Raw genomic sequence first — 16,012 nt, 5'->3', positions numbered from 1 at the left:
GAGCACCAGCCAATATTGACAGGAGCCACAGCATCAGGGAGCGAGGCGCAGAGTGGCAGAAATATGCAAAGTGCCTGTAAAAAAGCTGCTCGAAGGGTCAGCTTCCCCAGGCAGCCTGAAGGATTACGCAGATCACCACAAAATGCTGTGGGAGTCGTGCAGGTGAATTCCATTGTTTTTAAAACTCTCCTACCTGACAGTTGCAAGGGATTAACCAACATGCAGGGAAGCAGGGAGATCTTATTGTGCCTTGATCTTTAAAAGTCATCTGAGGAAGTCACAAGTGAATTTCACGTTGCTCTGATGTGTGCTGGGTGCTAGGGGAGCAAGTATTTTCACTTCAGTGCCTGGGGGAAATCTGAGCCATAAGTTTACCCTTAAAATAAACAAAATCCTGACAGCACTCAAGACACGGCAGCTATTCCTGCCACTCGAATGTCAGTTTTGCTCTGGAACAAAGTGGAAGTTTGCTGCCAAGTATCTAAATAGGTAGCAGTTGCGCATGGCTCTGGCCACAGCTCTGCACAGCCCGAATGGAGCTGTTGCATCCATAAAAAGAAGCCAAGTTCTCCACACTGCAACAGAAATCTTGTCAAGGCAGGGCTTTTGCCAAAAATAAACAGCAATGATTTTTTATCTTTTATTTTTGTATTTCTACCAGTATTTTTTTCTGTTTGAGTAATAAATGTTTTTATTAGGTATCAAAAATACAGATGCTCCAGGGCTGCACAGTAAAACAAATATGTTGGGCAGAGACACAGCTTAGAAGAGGGCATAAAATCATCCGCGCCACAGGCGCTGCTCTCACCGCTTTAACCAGGGTTGTCAAAGCACAGAGAAAGTGCCTGGCAAAGGAGCGCAGGGGGAATTCTGCAGTCCGCAGGAAGGCAGGGAAGGGAAACCATCCGTACAAAACATCTGTGGTTCAACCATAAACATGAAGTGTAGATTTCTTCCAGCTTGTGGAGGACTGGCGAGATGATTTCTGGATTTCTATGAGTATAAGATCTAGCTCTGCCTCCCCCTTTCATTCAGAGCTGTCTTTATTTTCAGCTGGGTGTCTTTCTCTTTGTCACACACCTTTATCTGCTGATTTAAGCGATCTCTGTGGATTTGCACGCAGTCACTGGAGATGCCCAGCACATGATTTCCGCCGATAAAACTGTGTGCATTTTGGGGAGGCACTGCTGCCTAGGAGCAAGCGCTGAAGCAAGGACCAGCAGCACCCAGTCCTCACCATCCTGCTGATGTACTGAGCCCTGCAGCTCCTCAGGGCTCAGCACCATGCCCTGCCCTGCCAAGCACCCAGCAGCCTTCTTCCTGCTCGCCATGCTCTGCCAGGGCAGGGGCAGTTGTGCAGCCCACACCTGCCTGCCAGATTTTGACACTACTTTGGTTTGAACATGTTTAGGATGATAAAAATACAGCATATGTCTGCAACAGTGGGTAAAATGTATTTTTCATAGGAAACCTTGTCAAAAGCCAAGTTAGATTTAAAAGGAAATATTCACCTTTCTGTAATATTTTTGAACCACGTTAGAGAATTATATGGAGAACTGTATGCCTGCTGCTTATTTCTTCATTTTTTTTAAAATAGAAGTATAGGTTAAATAGCTGTAACGCTTTGTTAAAGTCTCCGGAGCTTTTAAACCAAGTTGTAAGGAATTGTGTTACATTTGTGTGGTGTCCTTTTGGTTTCATGCCTATTAAACTCCATGGGAGAGTCTCACCCTGCGCGGCTTTACTCAGGGAAAACGAGGCACTGAATATAATATCAAATGATTTACAGCAGCTCGTGCAGGGTTAACTGGGAGGCAGCAGAGCATGAATACCTGTCAGCCACTGGGAGCCTGGAAGGGCTGAGAGATTAGAAAACTAGTTTAAATGAAAAATTAGAAGCAGAGAGGGAAGATTTGTGCAGAAAACAAGAGCCAGGATCTGGCAGCGGCTGTGGAGCTGCTCGGGCTGTGTCCTCGCTGGCCCAGGTCGTGGGGAGGTGTCAGCACTGCCAGCCTGCTGCCCCCCCCAGCCCTGTTTTCATTTTTCTTCTCTTTAAGGTGTTTTATGCAGCACTTTTCCAGCTGGTAGAAGAATCAGAATATTTATAAAGTTGTAAACCAGCCAGCCAGCTTCTCGGGCGTCTCCTGGGCTTTACGGGAGTGTGGCAACAGCAGAGTGAGATGGGGAAGGAATGCATCTTACATCTGATGCTAATTTGTACGCTGGTCCTTTTTAGCTGACGAGAGCCATTCTACCCGAAATTTAGAGAGTGAGAGCTCTTGGTGTGTGTGCAGTTTCTAACGCCTCTCGCCCAGGTCCGTGAGGCTCCGGTGAAGCTGCAGCACCCAGCACCACCGCGCCAGCGCTCAGCTTCGCCCGTCGTGAAACTGAACTGAAGTGGCAGCTAATAACAGCCTAGGAAAATAATATCACCGCTGATCGCTTCTTCCATTGACTTAATAAATTGGATGAAGTGAGGCAGGAGCAGAGGAGGAAATAACAGAGGTGTTTGAAGTGTTTTGCTTAGGAATATCTCACTTTTGTGCTGTGAAACACAAGTGCTATTATTTCCAGTATCGCTAGCAATAATAACAACTCACATTTGCATGAAACCTTTCATCTTAGCGGACCGCAGAGCCTGGAAGGGAGCAAGCTGGCTGTGCGGCTCCACGCTGCGTGTGCTGGTGCTGAGGGAGGTGCTGGATGCAGGTCGCAGCCCCCCGGCTGCTCCTGTCCCCTCGGGGCACCACAGCACCCCGAGGTCACAGCCGAAAGGCCCCTGGCAACCTGTGGATCCCTAATTATGGGAAATAAGCTAAAAAACATCCAGTGCCTATTAGATTTATAGGGAGGGTAAAATTAAACATGGCCACTAAAGTCTGCTATAACAAAACCTTGTTAGCACTAATGTTCATTTATAGTTTGACTTCCCAGCATTTAATTCCTTCTCTGGTGCAGCAGAGGGACAGACAATTTAATACCCTTGAAAGATGGCTTTATGACGTGCCGGGCTGTAAATCAAACTTTTAAAGTTCATAAAAATTGTTAAAATAAAAAATGGTTTAATAGGCATGTTTTATGGTCCATAACGTTATTATAGCTGTTTTATTCCCTCTGCATTGTTACTTTAATTGGATCACAACAATTCTTGAGATTCTCATTTTTATTGGATAAAATGTAATCTTAAATCAGAGCAACCCAAACCATCTTCAATATGTCTTTTGATTTATGCTCCTTTCCTTCAGTCCCTTCCTGTTAAGCTGCTCCTGACCCAGCGCAGAGCTCAGCTGGATGTGGAGCACCTTTCCCCTTAGGAAGGCCAAGGGTTCTTTCCCCCTGACCGAGGACCCAAGCACAAAGTCATCGGCTCCTTGCCAAGCCTGGGCCCTGAGGACTTCTCTTGGCTGCATTTTCAGATAAGCACCCAGTGCAGAAAGCAGCTCTTGCTGATGTCTCCCCCTTTGTCTCCTCCCCAGGTATCGGACCGCTCGGTTGTGGCTCTTGTTCCCAAGCAGACCTCCTCGTACAACATTCCTGCCTCTGCCAGTATATCCCGCACGTCCATTAGCAGATACGGTAAGGAGCAGCCACGTGCTGGGGGGCGATGGCTCAGGGGGGTGGCTGGGCGCTGCTCTGCCACTGCAAGCAGGTACGGGGCCGGGCACCAAGCTCATGTTCTGACTGAGGATGTATCTGGGTGAGCTGGGATTGAAGCTGCCTTTGTTGTAGGAGGGCAGCACCTGAAGGGAATGAGGTGGAAAAAAGCAGCAGCTTCCACCAGACAACCACAGCACGTTGTCTGAAATGACAGTGCATTCACGTGCCAAACAGAAAAGTGTGCTTGGCTACTGATTTTTTCAAAGGCTTTTGTGTCTGTGAGCAGAACAGCAAAAGAGACCTGAGAGGTGGGAAGAGGAAACGCCAGGCACTGCGTGATCAGCCTTTTGGGAATGTGGGTCTGGAAAGGGCCAGGGAAAGGCTTTTGGCTCGGTGGGGCCAGATGCTGCAGGGCACCTCCTGGCTGCTGCCGCAGGAGAGCAGCCTTGTACACCCCATGGGAGCAGGGCTGCACGAGTACAACCCGGCTCCTTCATCCATTTCTCCTCCAAGTGGAGGACCCTGGATTCTTAGCTAATGGGTCAAAAACGGGTAACGGCGCTCTTAACTCGGTGTGCCAGGATTCACACACCTGGGAATTCAGTATTTGCATAATAGCACGGCTAGGCACTTTGCAGATGGTCCCTAAAGGCTCCCCAGCCTGAATAAATGAGCCTGTTAGGTGCCAGGTGTGCATTTATAGCACTAAATCCACAATCAGAGTAATCATATACTTCCATAAAAGGCAGCAGTGGCAAAATCTCTAGTGCAGTGATCTTTCATTATCCTTCGTTGTACGGAGTGTTTTACAGACGAGAGGGCTCCTGACAGACCCCTCTCCTCTTGCTCATAGCTCCCAAAGCAATTCTTCCTGAGGAGCCCCCCTCGTGGCAGGATTCCTTAGGTAAAAGCCTCGCCGGGCTCCATGGATGGGAGAAAAGGCATTTCTCGCTGTGCCCGGTGCCCCTGCCCTTCAGGTGAAGGAAAAGCCGAGCCTGGGTGACACAAGAGGAGCCTTCAGTGCTCATTGATCTATGCCAGATGCAAAAGCCTTTGTGAACCACCAGTATGAATCATGGCTCACGTTAAGATTAATACTTTTAATTGTGCCGACAGAATTTAAATGAGATACTTATTTACTTTCCCCATGATATATCAGCACAGAGCTATGCTTAAAAATAGAATTAGTAGATGCTTTCCTAGCCATCCCCCTGTCTGTCTCCTTAATTATATCAGTTGGAGTACTCATTTATCTAAGCCCTAATCAGGGATGAAAATCTAGCTAGTTTTGTAATGACTTGCGTACTTCCCTCGGCTGATTTATGATTGATCTCCTTCCTCTTGCTGAGAAGGGTAAGAAGCGAATCGGAAGGCTAAATTTGAGAAAACACATGAGGTTCCTGGAGAACAAAGAAACGTAGTGAGAGGAAGAAAATGAGCAAGGCACGATAGGTGTCGGCCTCTCTGAGCCATGTTTTGGCTTGAAGAGGCTGTGGATGGGATCCAGGGCACACGTTGCTTGGGAAGTTAAATATATCTCACGTCCCCACATGGTGTCCGTGCAATCGGAAGAACCCTTTGGCTCCTGCACTTGGAGCTCCATTTGCCCGCTGGGCAGCAGGGCTGACAGCTTGTTATTATTTACGTACACTGGTACGGGGACTGGGATGGTGCTGGTATCGGGGCACGGGCTTGATGTGCGTGAGCTGGGGCACACGGAGGTGTCCTGCAGGGACCTGTCAAGCCACGGTCACATAAGTGAAGGGTGTGAATGAAGAGGGAGAGGTCCCCCATCTGAGTGCAAAAAGGGAAAGGCTGAAGGCTGGGGGCTCTGCGTTGGGTGAAGACCAAGGTGTATCATTTCTAAGTACGCAGTCTGTTTTGGCACACGCTTCCATTTTATGGGTGTCTGTGTGGTGTTGCATTCCACTGCCCTGCAAAAAAATCAGAGCAGATGATTTGGGCATGAACAAGCACAGCGGCATCACTGAGGAGAGGCAGGAAAATGAAGGGATTTCATTTTGACGATTTCATTCATCAAAATTCAAAGTGTTTGCTCTGAATGTGGCTGACCTCTCCTCCCACCGCTCAGACTCCACCTTCAGGTACACCGGCAGCCCTGACAGCCTGCGCTCCCGGGCCCCCATGATCACCCCGGACCTGGAGAGCGGCGTCAAAGTCTGGCACTTGGTCAAAAACCACGACCACGGAGACCAGAAGGAAGGGGACCGGGGCAGCAAGATGGTGTCTGAGATCTACCTGACCAGGCTGCTGGCTACTAAGGTAACTGCCATGTGCTTGGGAAAGGTCTGTCCAGGCCGTTGTGAGGGTGCTGTGCAGCCACTAGTGATGTTCAGCACAAAGGTGGGGACTGTCCCTGTAATGCCCCAGGGGTCGGGTGGCTCCTGGAGCAGCAACAGAAACAGACTCGTGCTCACCATGATTGCTGCATAGTTCATTCTTCTACATGGCATTAAAACATGAAGAGTTTTATGCACAGCAGTACCTGTAGATACTTAACAGTTTTGTTTTGTTTTGTTTTGACATAATTTTCCTTCATTTCATTAAGTTAATCACTGTGGATGACACAGTTATGATTTTGAAAGCAAAGGAATTGTTTTCTGCTAGAAATAGAGAGGAAGTTCAGCCCTGGGTAGCTGCAGCCCCCAGTCCTCCTGCAGAGCAGGCAGAGTTTGCAAAGCTCCTGACCTTTCTTGTTCCTGCGGGATCTGGGATTTGTGGCCGCACTTCGTGGGGCTGTGCAGAGCACACGTGTGCCTCCATCCCTCCTTCACCTTGCTGGCTGCTGCTCCCTTTAGGGTACGCTGCAGAAATTTGTGGACGACTTGTTTGAGACGCTGTTCAGCACCGTGCACCGTGGCAGCGCACTCCCGCTGGCCATCAAGTACATGTTCGATTTCCTGGATGAGCAAGCAGATAAGCACGGCATCCACGACACGGATGTGCGGCACACGTGGAAGAGCAACTGGTGAGAACGGAGGAGGGGGTGGAAGGGCAGTTGGAGCTGGCTGTTGAGCTGGGGAAAAAAAAAACAGAGATGAGGGAGAGCTGCGGGAAGGGCTGGGGGCAAGCCAGCTCCAGAGCCCCAGGACGTGGAACATAGCACAGAGCCATGCTCGTGCTTCCCCCCCCTGCTATCCCAGTGCCCCATGCTGATGGGGCAGTGGGTGTTGATCCCAGATCCTGCCCCCACCACAGGTATAAACCCCAGTGCTGTGCTAAACCCCAGGACCATCTGAAGCCCTCTGCACGGGTCGGGTCTGCCCGCACCGATGGCGTTGGCGATGGTGGGGTGTGCAGAACTGGCCTGCAAGGGGGCTCTGGGGGTTCCTGCCCCAGCTTGGGGCAGCTGCAGGAGCACAGGGCAGGAGGAGGGGGCAGGAGGGGGTCAGCCCCACACACAGCCCCCGCCAACAGCAGTGAGGGCTCAGCCTTCTCCAAACAATGGAGCTATTACGTCTCTGCCTCTGCCGTTATTTTAGGATTAAAAGCTCTGTGGGTTAGAAATTTACCTCTGCGAGAGAGGGGAAAAAAACACAACAAATGGCTGCTCCCTGAAGATTTTGTATTTTCCCCCAAGTCCCGCGTGGTTTTAAAAGCCTCTAATCACCACGTCTGCAAAAGCTGGATTCCCCGCTAAGGCAGTGGGAAGCTAAAAACAATTTATTGAAAGCCTTAGAAGAAGGAGTTATTAGGATAAAAACACTTGTATCACAACTAGAGATGAGACTTCTTAAAGCAATAAAAAAGAAAGCACCGAGTGGCAGAGGTTCCTCTACCAGGGCCATCGTGCTGCATGAACCCCAGTCCTTCCTCTGCACGGGGGCACAGGAGCAGGGGGAAAATTCGGTCTGTGAGCCAGCGGTTGTGCTGGGCACTCTGCTCGGCTCTCACCATGACCTCCGCAGGCTGGATGCTGCTTGTGGTGCTGGGGGCACCCGGGGCAGGTTAAGTCCAGGCAGCGATGCAGGGGCTCCAATCCTCCAGAGGATGCTGCAGCACGCAGGGTAGCATCCTGGCAGCCCTGGGGCTACGGGGAATGGGGCACGCAGCATTCCCAGGAAGGGAATTTCACTGGAGAATTGGGAGAGGCTTAGGCTCCTGGAGCAGGTCAAAGCACATTGGGGTTTGTAAGGCAGAGCTGGTTCGGTGGGGGTCAGGAGCTGGTATTGCAGGGGATGCAGCTGAGCTGCTGCTGGCATGCAGCACAGCAAGAGTTAATGCCGAAGCCTTCGGTGCAGCTAGCTGGATGGAGAGAGCGGAGACTTGAAAGGTAATAGAAAGCAGCAGCTGGTTGTTTGATCCTGCTATACAGCCAAAGAAAAAAGGAATAATAATTCCCCTTTGATTGCAAAGGCCTTGGGATTTGGGGACGGAGCCTCTGATGCCTGCTGCCCTGCACAGGGGATGGACAGCGAGTGGCTGGGCAGAGGCTCGGGGGCGTGGGGACATGGAGCTGCCCCATGCCAGGGCCACCCCCTCCAGCGAGCCCTTGTAGAGCTGCTCAGCCCAGCACATCTGGAGCTGCTCAGCCCAGCACGTCTGGAGCTGCTCAGCCCAGCCCTGGTGCAGGCATCGCACCTTCAGCACCCACTGCTTGCCCAGCTCTTGCTTCCTCTGCCTTGCTGCTGCAGGATCAGACGTGGGGCACGCAGCACGAACCTGTCCCAGGTTCCCTGTGAGAACACACAGCATGGGAAGGGCCCGTTCCCAGCCTTTGTTTCAACATTTGGTTTTGTTTCTTGATTCCCCCACAGCCTCCCTCTGCGGTTCTGGGTGAACGTCATCAAAAACCCCCAGTTCGTGTTTGACATCCACAAGGGCAGCATCACGGACGCCTGCCTCTCCGTCGTGGCTCAGACCTTCATGGACTCCTGCTCCACCTCCGAGCACCGCCTGGGCAAGGACTCCCCCTCCAACAAGCTGCTGTACGCCAAGGACATCCCCAGCTACAAGAGCTGGGTGGAGAGGTCAGTGGTGGCGCGGTCCTGCCAAGCTCCTGCCCCAGGACCTGCAGGCTGCCTCTGCTCTCGATGGCAGGTGCTGCAGCACTGGTGGTGCCTTCAGCGAGCTGGTGGCACGGCTCCTAGCATTGCTGCTCTTATTTTCAGTGCTCAGCCACAGGATCCCATTTTGCTAGACGTAGGCATAAAGCAAACTGACATCCCCTTCCCCACAGAATTTAGTCTGAGTCTCAAGGAGAAGAGGGGCATTCTAACCCTCCGTGTTCCTAACGAGCCCCTCTCCTTTCGCCCCCGCAGGTATTACGCAGACATCGCCAAGCTGCCGGCCATCAGTGACCAGGACATGAACGCCTACCTCGCCGAGCAGTCGCGCCTGCACTCCGCAGAGTTCAACATGCTGAGCGCGCTCAACGAGATCTACTCCTACGTCAGCAAGTATAGCGAGGAGGTGGGTGTCCGCGGGCAGTGCTGTGCCGGTCCCCTTGCTGGCCACCTCCACGCGTGGAGCACAGCTCCTGCTTCATCCCAGCTTGTTCTTGGTGCAGCACGGCTGTGGCTTGGGCTGCTGCTGCCTGCATCTGGTCTGATCCTGCACAGCCCGGTTTGGGTTTTGCTTTGTAGGGTGCTTCCCAGGAGACCTGAGAGCTCAAGCACGGTGTGAGCAGCTGAATTCCTTAGCCTTGGCACATGCCGAGTGCAGCTCACTCCTAAATGCAGTGGAAAATCATCATGGCCCAGTGAACCCCCCCCAGAAACATCCCTGGTTTTTGGGAACAGCACAGTACAAATCCCGTGGTGCAGTGGTGCAGGCTCCTATTTGCAAAGATTCCCTGGCAGCTTGAGCGCCTTTAATGAATGCATCACTTGAAACCAAGTTCTTGCCATCTGTTCCACCCCTTCATTTCAGCGTAAGAAAAACCTATTTTGCAATTATGTCCGTTAAAAGGAAGGGTTTTGTAATTTAATTGCATGTATGCATTTGTGATACAATGCCACAGCTATTTTCCGATTAGGGTTTAAAATCTGATAACTTTCATGCTAAATGAGACAAGAAATGTGGAGCTCAAGGTACAAGAGCAGGACTGTGCGGCATACAACCATGCTCTGAGCTGGCCAGCAAATGAATGAGCACAGCTGTGCAGAGGGGAAGCACTCATTGCGTTGCTTTGCCATTTGTTATTCCAGGTTCTTTATAGGGGCAAAGCTGAGGGAAGGGATTTATTGTCACTGGAAAACCTCAGCACTTCATGTCATGAGAAAGCATTGTTTGTACTATGCTCCCACTGCCTGCTGCTCCTGGGGAAATGCCGGGTGTTTTGGTGGCCGTGCTGTGCATCCATCCCAGAAATGTTCCCAGGCTATCCTCAGACCTGATTTATCCTGTGTTTTTCACTGGCTTTCTGTCTGTCCCTTGAAACACACATCCGCGTTTCGAGTTGCTCGCATCTTGCTGCCACCCGCCCCTGTCCACCCCTTCTCCCTCACACTGACTTCTTTCTCTTTTCTCCTTTTTTTTCCCCCGTACCAGCTCATTGGAGCTTTGGAACAGGATGAACAGGCACGTAGGCAGCGTCTGGCATACAAAGTAGAGCAACTTATCGGTGCCATGTCTATTGAGAGCTGAAGAAAGGCTGCGAGGCTCACAGACAGCAAGGGGCAAGAGTACTGCACGGACACTCGGGGATCGAGAGGGAGAACAAGCAAGAAAGGCACACATAAATACCAAGGCTCATCCAGAGGGAGCAGAGACTGGCCCAAGGACTGACTGCATTCAAAATCATGTAGGATCCGGTTCGAAAAGGCAGGAAGATAAAAAAGACAAAGCATCTCAATCAAAGTCAAATCAAGATGGATTATTTTTTCCATTATTCATGGAAGGAAGGAACCTGGAAAGTCTGGACGTCTCCATGACTGCTGCTTTGCATGAGAATCATTTGATGTATATTAGGAAATAAAACTTTATTTAAAGTTGTTTTTTTTTTAGAAAATAAGGAAAAAAAAAGAAAGAAAAAGAAGAAAAAAAAAGGAAAAAGGAACAGGGCAAAAACCACAGAGGCCACAGAGATTATCCTGGCAGCAAGGTTCAGTCCTGAATCCTGTCCTCGCCCAACCCCCAAGGATGAGGCTCAGGCGTTCTGCAGATGGACTCTTACACCACTCGGAAAGTCTGGGAAACTGAAATCTTCTTCTTTTTGGGATCTTATTAAAAAAAAAAAAAATGAGCACAAGTTTGCACCACACCTTTCTACACAAGTGAAATAACAATTTAGCCAGAAACGGTTCAGTGGCTGAGTAACCTATAGGCACTAGAAGGAACTTTACATGAATTGCAAATCTACCCCATCATCCAACCTGTCTTGAAATCCAGCTTTATCTATGTATTTATATAGTGTCAATATATATATATATATTTTTTAAATCCCATTTGCTGTTGAATGAGGAGGGACGTGATGTAAGTGCTTTCCCCTTTCCCATGCCCGGCGCGGCGGTGCTCCGGCAGCGAGGATGGATCGGGGCTGCCCGCGCTGCCCGGTGGCAGCCGCCCCGACTTCGTGCAGTAAAACAACCACGAACCCGATGTTTACAGTGAGCGATACTTGAAGAGGCTAGAGGTAGCGAGGTGACGTATTTATTGTTCTCCTGTTCGACTCGCAGACCAGTGCAGGCTCCGGCTGAGTTCCTCGGCCTCAGCACACACAATGTTGCCCGCAGGCCAGGAGTTTCATTTCCACAAGGGAGGGGAAAGAAATCTTTGCTCTAGGCAAGGGAAAACTGTAACCAGCACTGCAAGTGCCAGCTAGCGCTGCTGTCTGTGTGTCTGTCCGAGCGTCTCGTTGTTATCTTCAGTTCCTAGCTGGCCCGGTGGCACGTGTTCTTGTGGCCAGTGACAGGCAGATGTCTGTGAGTGTTATTTCTTTCAAAGACACCAAAGCTTATGTGTCCCTTTGTAGAGTGCCAGGAGGGGAAGGAACGCTGTAAATATTTATACCTGTATTAAATATTGATGTTTGCAAAGGCTGCAGCAGGGAGGACAGGGCCATTAGACCCGATGGAGATAGAGGCATTGACCGTGGGAGCTGTGCAGAGGCAGCAAAGCCACTCCTGGGCTCTGCTCAGTGCCGGGGCCGCTTCTCCTGGTTGCCAGCTGGGTGAATATCTGGGCTGTGAGGGGATGGGAACTCGGTGCCAGGGGAGCAGGACCTCCTGGCCACCAGGTGGGATGGCCACGGCGCCTGCTGGCCAGTCCCAGCCCGGACCTCGGTCTGCAGCCCGTGTGCAGTGAAGGCAAACCAATTTTTTAAGCGCCCCTCCTTCCCCACTGCTGCTCGAGGAGCTGGGAGGGCACCGGGAGCGTGGTCCCAAGGGGAGCCAGCACGGTGAGGAGCATTGAGATGTCTCAGGAAACTTGCTGTTGCAATTACCTTTCACTGAAAGCCATGCCAAGCCCACTTTTTTTTTTTCTGGTAATCCACTTATGTGAGTTTCTCTGGGCCCTATTACCGGTGTGGGAGAAGTACTAACGATCAGCCTCGTGCAATAAGCTCCTGACATTTACAGCAGCCTGAGCTGTGTGACTGGAGGGCTCTGGTTTGCTGAGACAAGGAGAGAGCTGGCACAGCCCGCAGGAGACAGAGCAGGCTGCAGATAGCCTGTCACAGGGAGAATTCCCTTCCAGGAATCCCTCTGCTGCACAGGGAACCTAGCTCCAGAGGCAGAAAAGGAGGAAATGCCCAGGTTGTCCCATTAACGCCTGGCAGCCCGAGCCCAGCTGCACACACCATCATCGTGGAGCTGCTGCTATTATGAAACCCTCCAGGAGGTCTGAGTTTTTCACAGGTTTCTCTTACTGTTATTGACAGAGATCTGGCATGAGGTTTCCACAGGGGATTTTACAGATATGTAGGATAGATGTTCTAGTTGTGGTCCTTGTTTTGAGTATTCATATTCTGGTTGTTCACCAAATTCTTATGGTACTCCGAAACCCAAAGAGAGCACTCAAAATGGTTTCCAAACACTTCTGCTAATCTGAGTAGTTATTTCCACAGGATCCACAAAATATGAATACTGCCCAAAGCAGAGACCTGCTTATCCATCACCTGGGTGCCAGTATGCGTGCTTGAAGGACAGCCCGAACCAAGCCCTCGGGGTTTTTTTTGTGTTCTTCACTTCTACTTGCGGGGTTTTCACCTCCCAGGCAGGCTGCCCATCAGCAGCGCAACCGCTGCGTGCAGGGCCCTGCTCAAGGTGCAAGGGGGGGGCACACCTGGGGTTGTGCTGGAAGGTGAAGGGGAGGGGGAAAAGTAAAAGTACCTGCAGAGCCCGGAGGGGCCGATGTGTGAGCAAGGATCAAAAGAATCAACCATGCCCGAGCTGGCTAAAAGAGGTCTGTATTCCATGAATACACGTGAGCGCCAAGGAGGGAGGTGGATAATTAAGTTTATTTTCTGTGTTGTTGAAGGAAGTTAAGCAGAGGAAGAAAGGGAAACCAACAGGAGCACTTTGCAAGACAGTAGGCGAATGAGTTTTGACTGGCTTCCAAGGGAAGCAGCAGAAACATCTCTTCTTCCATCACCTAAAAAGGCTCAGAAGGATGGCGCAGGGAACGGCACGGTGCTGACTTGAAGGGGTGACCTATAAATAATCTACCAAGCATCTACTTGTGGTGGTTGACATGAATTATGGATCTTTACAGGCAATTACATGGAATGAAGCAACATACCCCCTTGGGGCAAAGCGCTTGTGATCTACTGCCCTGCTTGCAGACAACTTTCCAGTTGCTCCTTTGGGAGGAGGAAGCTCAAAAGCTCAGAACGGCATTTTTGCCACACGTGCAGCAAACTGGACTCGAGCTTTGGTCAGGAGGGGGCAATGACCTTGCCTTAGATGAAATGATTTCACCTCCCTCTCACTGCCCCCTTCCTCCTGCAAGGCCGATTGGTGTTGCGATTCTCCAGCTCACTTCGTTTCAGGTATTTTGACATCAAAGTGGGAGACGTCACTTTCTGGAATCTCTCTGTCTGGTGTCACTGCTTAAATAATTCCATTTAATCTTCTGCTCATAAGCTATCAAAGCACCCACTCCAAGGGGGAGCAAGGTGCTAATCAAACGCTTCTCCACCTTGAAAGCCTTTATTAAAAACCCTCATACAAGAGTCTAACTTCTAGGCAAGCTTGTCTCTGCATGAGCCCCGCTGTGGAGCACCACGACACTGCAGCCACCGAAGTACAGAGGATGCGGACACCAAGTGGCCCGTGCTTTGCCATAAAGGATGAATTTATGTTTAAAGGAGAGAGAAGCACGGAGAGGAGCCAGCTCTGCCAGCTCCAGCTTGGACTGGTCCACAGTCTCACGAAGACCTGCAGGAGCCAGCGCCGAGGAGCGGGATGGATGCAGAGCGTGGCCATGCCCGCCTGTGCTCATGGTGCTGGGACACCCGGGGGTGGCGAGTGCGGCCGCTTGACATGGTGGCCACAGAGACCTTCATCACAGCAGTGCCTTCAACACACTGTCTTAAAATCCTAACGGCCTGCCGCCACATAGGCTAACTACCCTACCTTTAAACAGACTTCACCAAAAATGTCATGATATACCTACGCTTCAGGTGGGCGTGTAGAGGACTAAAGCAAGAGGACTTAATGCTCTCGGGTTGTGTTCCTGCGTGATGCTGGCTCTGAGCACCTCGGTGTAAGACCTGTGTGCCTGTGCCCGAAGGCTTGGAGCGCGTCCTTCCTCCCGTGGCCAGACAGATGGACGGAGGGACAAGGTCTGGCTTCCAGCAGGGGCAGGCAGTGGGGACGAGGAGCTCCTCGGGCAGCGTGGGATGCTCCTCTGCCTCTCCTGGCAGCAGCCTGGCCACGTCCCCGCCTGCCGCTGGCTCTTCTCCATCCCATACCCAGTGCTGTCAGAGCTCACCTGCCTCGGGGACTCAGCTCACCAGCCTGAACGAGACACAAAGAGCCTGACGTGAGTGAGCTGAGACATCAGGGCAAAGTCAGGAGTGACTGTACCCTGGCAAGAGGGAAAAAATGTTCAGAGAAGGCTAAAAACTGACATCAAAGGCACATTACAATGCTGCAAAGCTTCAGCCATCCTGTTTCAGAATTGCATTTGTACCATAAACCGCAAGCCAATAACGCAGGGAACTGCGACTTTGTATATAGTTGCTAGGTAGAGCTAGGTGAGCCGTCCGGTCTGTGTCGTGAATGTGTCTTCGGTGAAACCCCCCCTGTCAACCCCAGCTCCACCCAGCCTTTGCCCAAGGCTGCCAGGACCAGCAGGCTGGGGGCCAGAGGCAAAGCTCTGCCGACTGCTTCCAGGCCACCCAGCACCCACGTGGACAGGACGCTTTTTTTATTTAATTAGATATTCGGTGGAGGAATAATCAGAGTAAAAGATCCCGGTGTGCACCGCAAAAAAAAAAAAAAAAAAAAAAAAAAAAAAAAAGGTGTTGTTCAGGATCTGCTGGGATGAGCAACTGTGAATGCGTGGTTTATGCGTAGGTCGGTCAGAGTGGTTTTATGGGGGAAGAGGAGGGAAGTCCTTGACCCGATGTTCTCCTCCTGAAAGGCTGTGCTCGAAGCACGTGGATGTGCCTGGTGCTCATGTTCTGGGTGAGGGCAGGGCGAGAAGGGCAATGCTGCAGCTGCGGAGCCACACTGGGACAGGGACGTGGGGGCCAGCAGCCGTTGGGGGCAGCCTGGTGGCACGGGGTGGCACGGGGTGGCAGGGAGCAGTGGCTGCAGGTGCCCTGGTTGCACCAGGAGCAGCCCAGGCAGCTCGGCTCAAATGCAGCAGAAGGGTTGTGGCCATGCTCTGTGTGCTCATTCGTTCCGATCCCCGTGTGCCCCCGTGTTATCCCCTTCTTCTTCCTTTATGAAAGTGGAATGTGAGCGACGTGTACATCCCTGCAGTAAGAACGTGCTCAGAAGATCCGCAGGGACTGGCAGTCTCACGGACAGTACCCCAGACTCTCTGGGCCTCCTGAGGCTGCCAACTCAAACACAAAATCTGCTTTATGGCCTTTCCTTTGAGATTTGTAATACCTCCATTTTGAATAAGCTTGGAAGTTTGCGCAGCAGCTCCGGCATCAGACATTTCCTTCTCGCGATGGGGCCACAGAGAGGCGCCTGGAAGAGGAGCCGGCGGAATGCGCCACGCGCTCGGCTGGCTTTGCTCTGTCACCTCGCTGCAGGAGGCTGCAGCACAACGTCCCCCTCGTGTCGATGAGTTTGTGCTGACGGCACCTCGGGGCTGGTATGAGAAGTGGTGGGAAGCAGGAGGGAAAACACAGGTACTAAAACTTCTGGGATATCCCCCAAAATGAGGCCCCGTGGTGTCACAGAATGTAGAGGTATCGGTCGTGCAACAGGTTCTTATTTTTTCTGCCCCACTCCTTAAAATTAATAATGTCAGTTCCAGGGGGTTGTGT

At 51.4% G+C, this 16,012-nt stretch overlaps 1 protein-coding gene across 2 annotated transcripts in view; it reads left to right on the top strand.

Moving 5' to 3' along the window:
• The window catches only part of PLXNA2 (plexin A2), a 153,503-nt gene extending 142,502 nt beyond the window's left edge, over positions 1 to 11,001 (top strand). For both annotated transcript variants that reach the window (XM_035346793.1, XM_035346794.1), the window contains exons 27-32: positions 3,477 to 3,576; positions 5,690 to 5,880; positions 6,417 to 6,586; positions 8,376 to 8,588; positions 8,880 to 9,030; positions 10,111 to 11,001. In XM_035346793.1, the coding sequence (XP_035202684.1) occupies positions 3,477 to 3,576; positions 5,690 to 5,880; positions 6,417 to 6,586; positions 8,376 to 8,588; positions 8,880 to 9,030; positions 10,111 to 10,206 (921 nt within the window). In that variant the 3' untranslated portion in view covers positions 10,207 to 11,001. The remainder of the gene's footprint in view (positions 1 to 3,476; positions 3,577 to 5,689; positions 5,881 to 6,416; positions 6,587 to 8,375; positions 8,589 to 8,879; positions 9,031 to 10,110) is intronic.
• Positions 11,002 to 16,012: the final 5,011 nt, after the last annotated feature.

Source organism: Oxyura jamaicensis, chromosome 26, assembly GCF_011077185.1.
Source record: "Oxyura jamaicensis isolate SHBP4307 breed ruddy duck chromosome 26, BPBGC_Ojam_1.0, whole genome shotgun sequence".
NCBI classification, from domain to species: Eukaryota; Metazoa; Chordata; class Aves; order Anseriformes; family Anatidae; genus Oxyura; species Oxyura jamaicensis.
The sequence above is the reverse complement of the archived record's forward strand: the minus strand, read 5'-3'. Positions and strand labels throughout refer to the sequence as shown.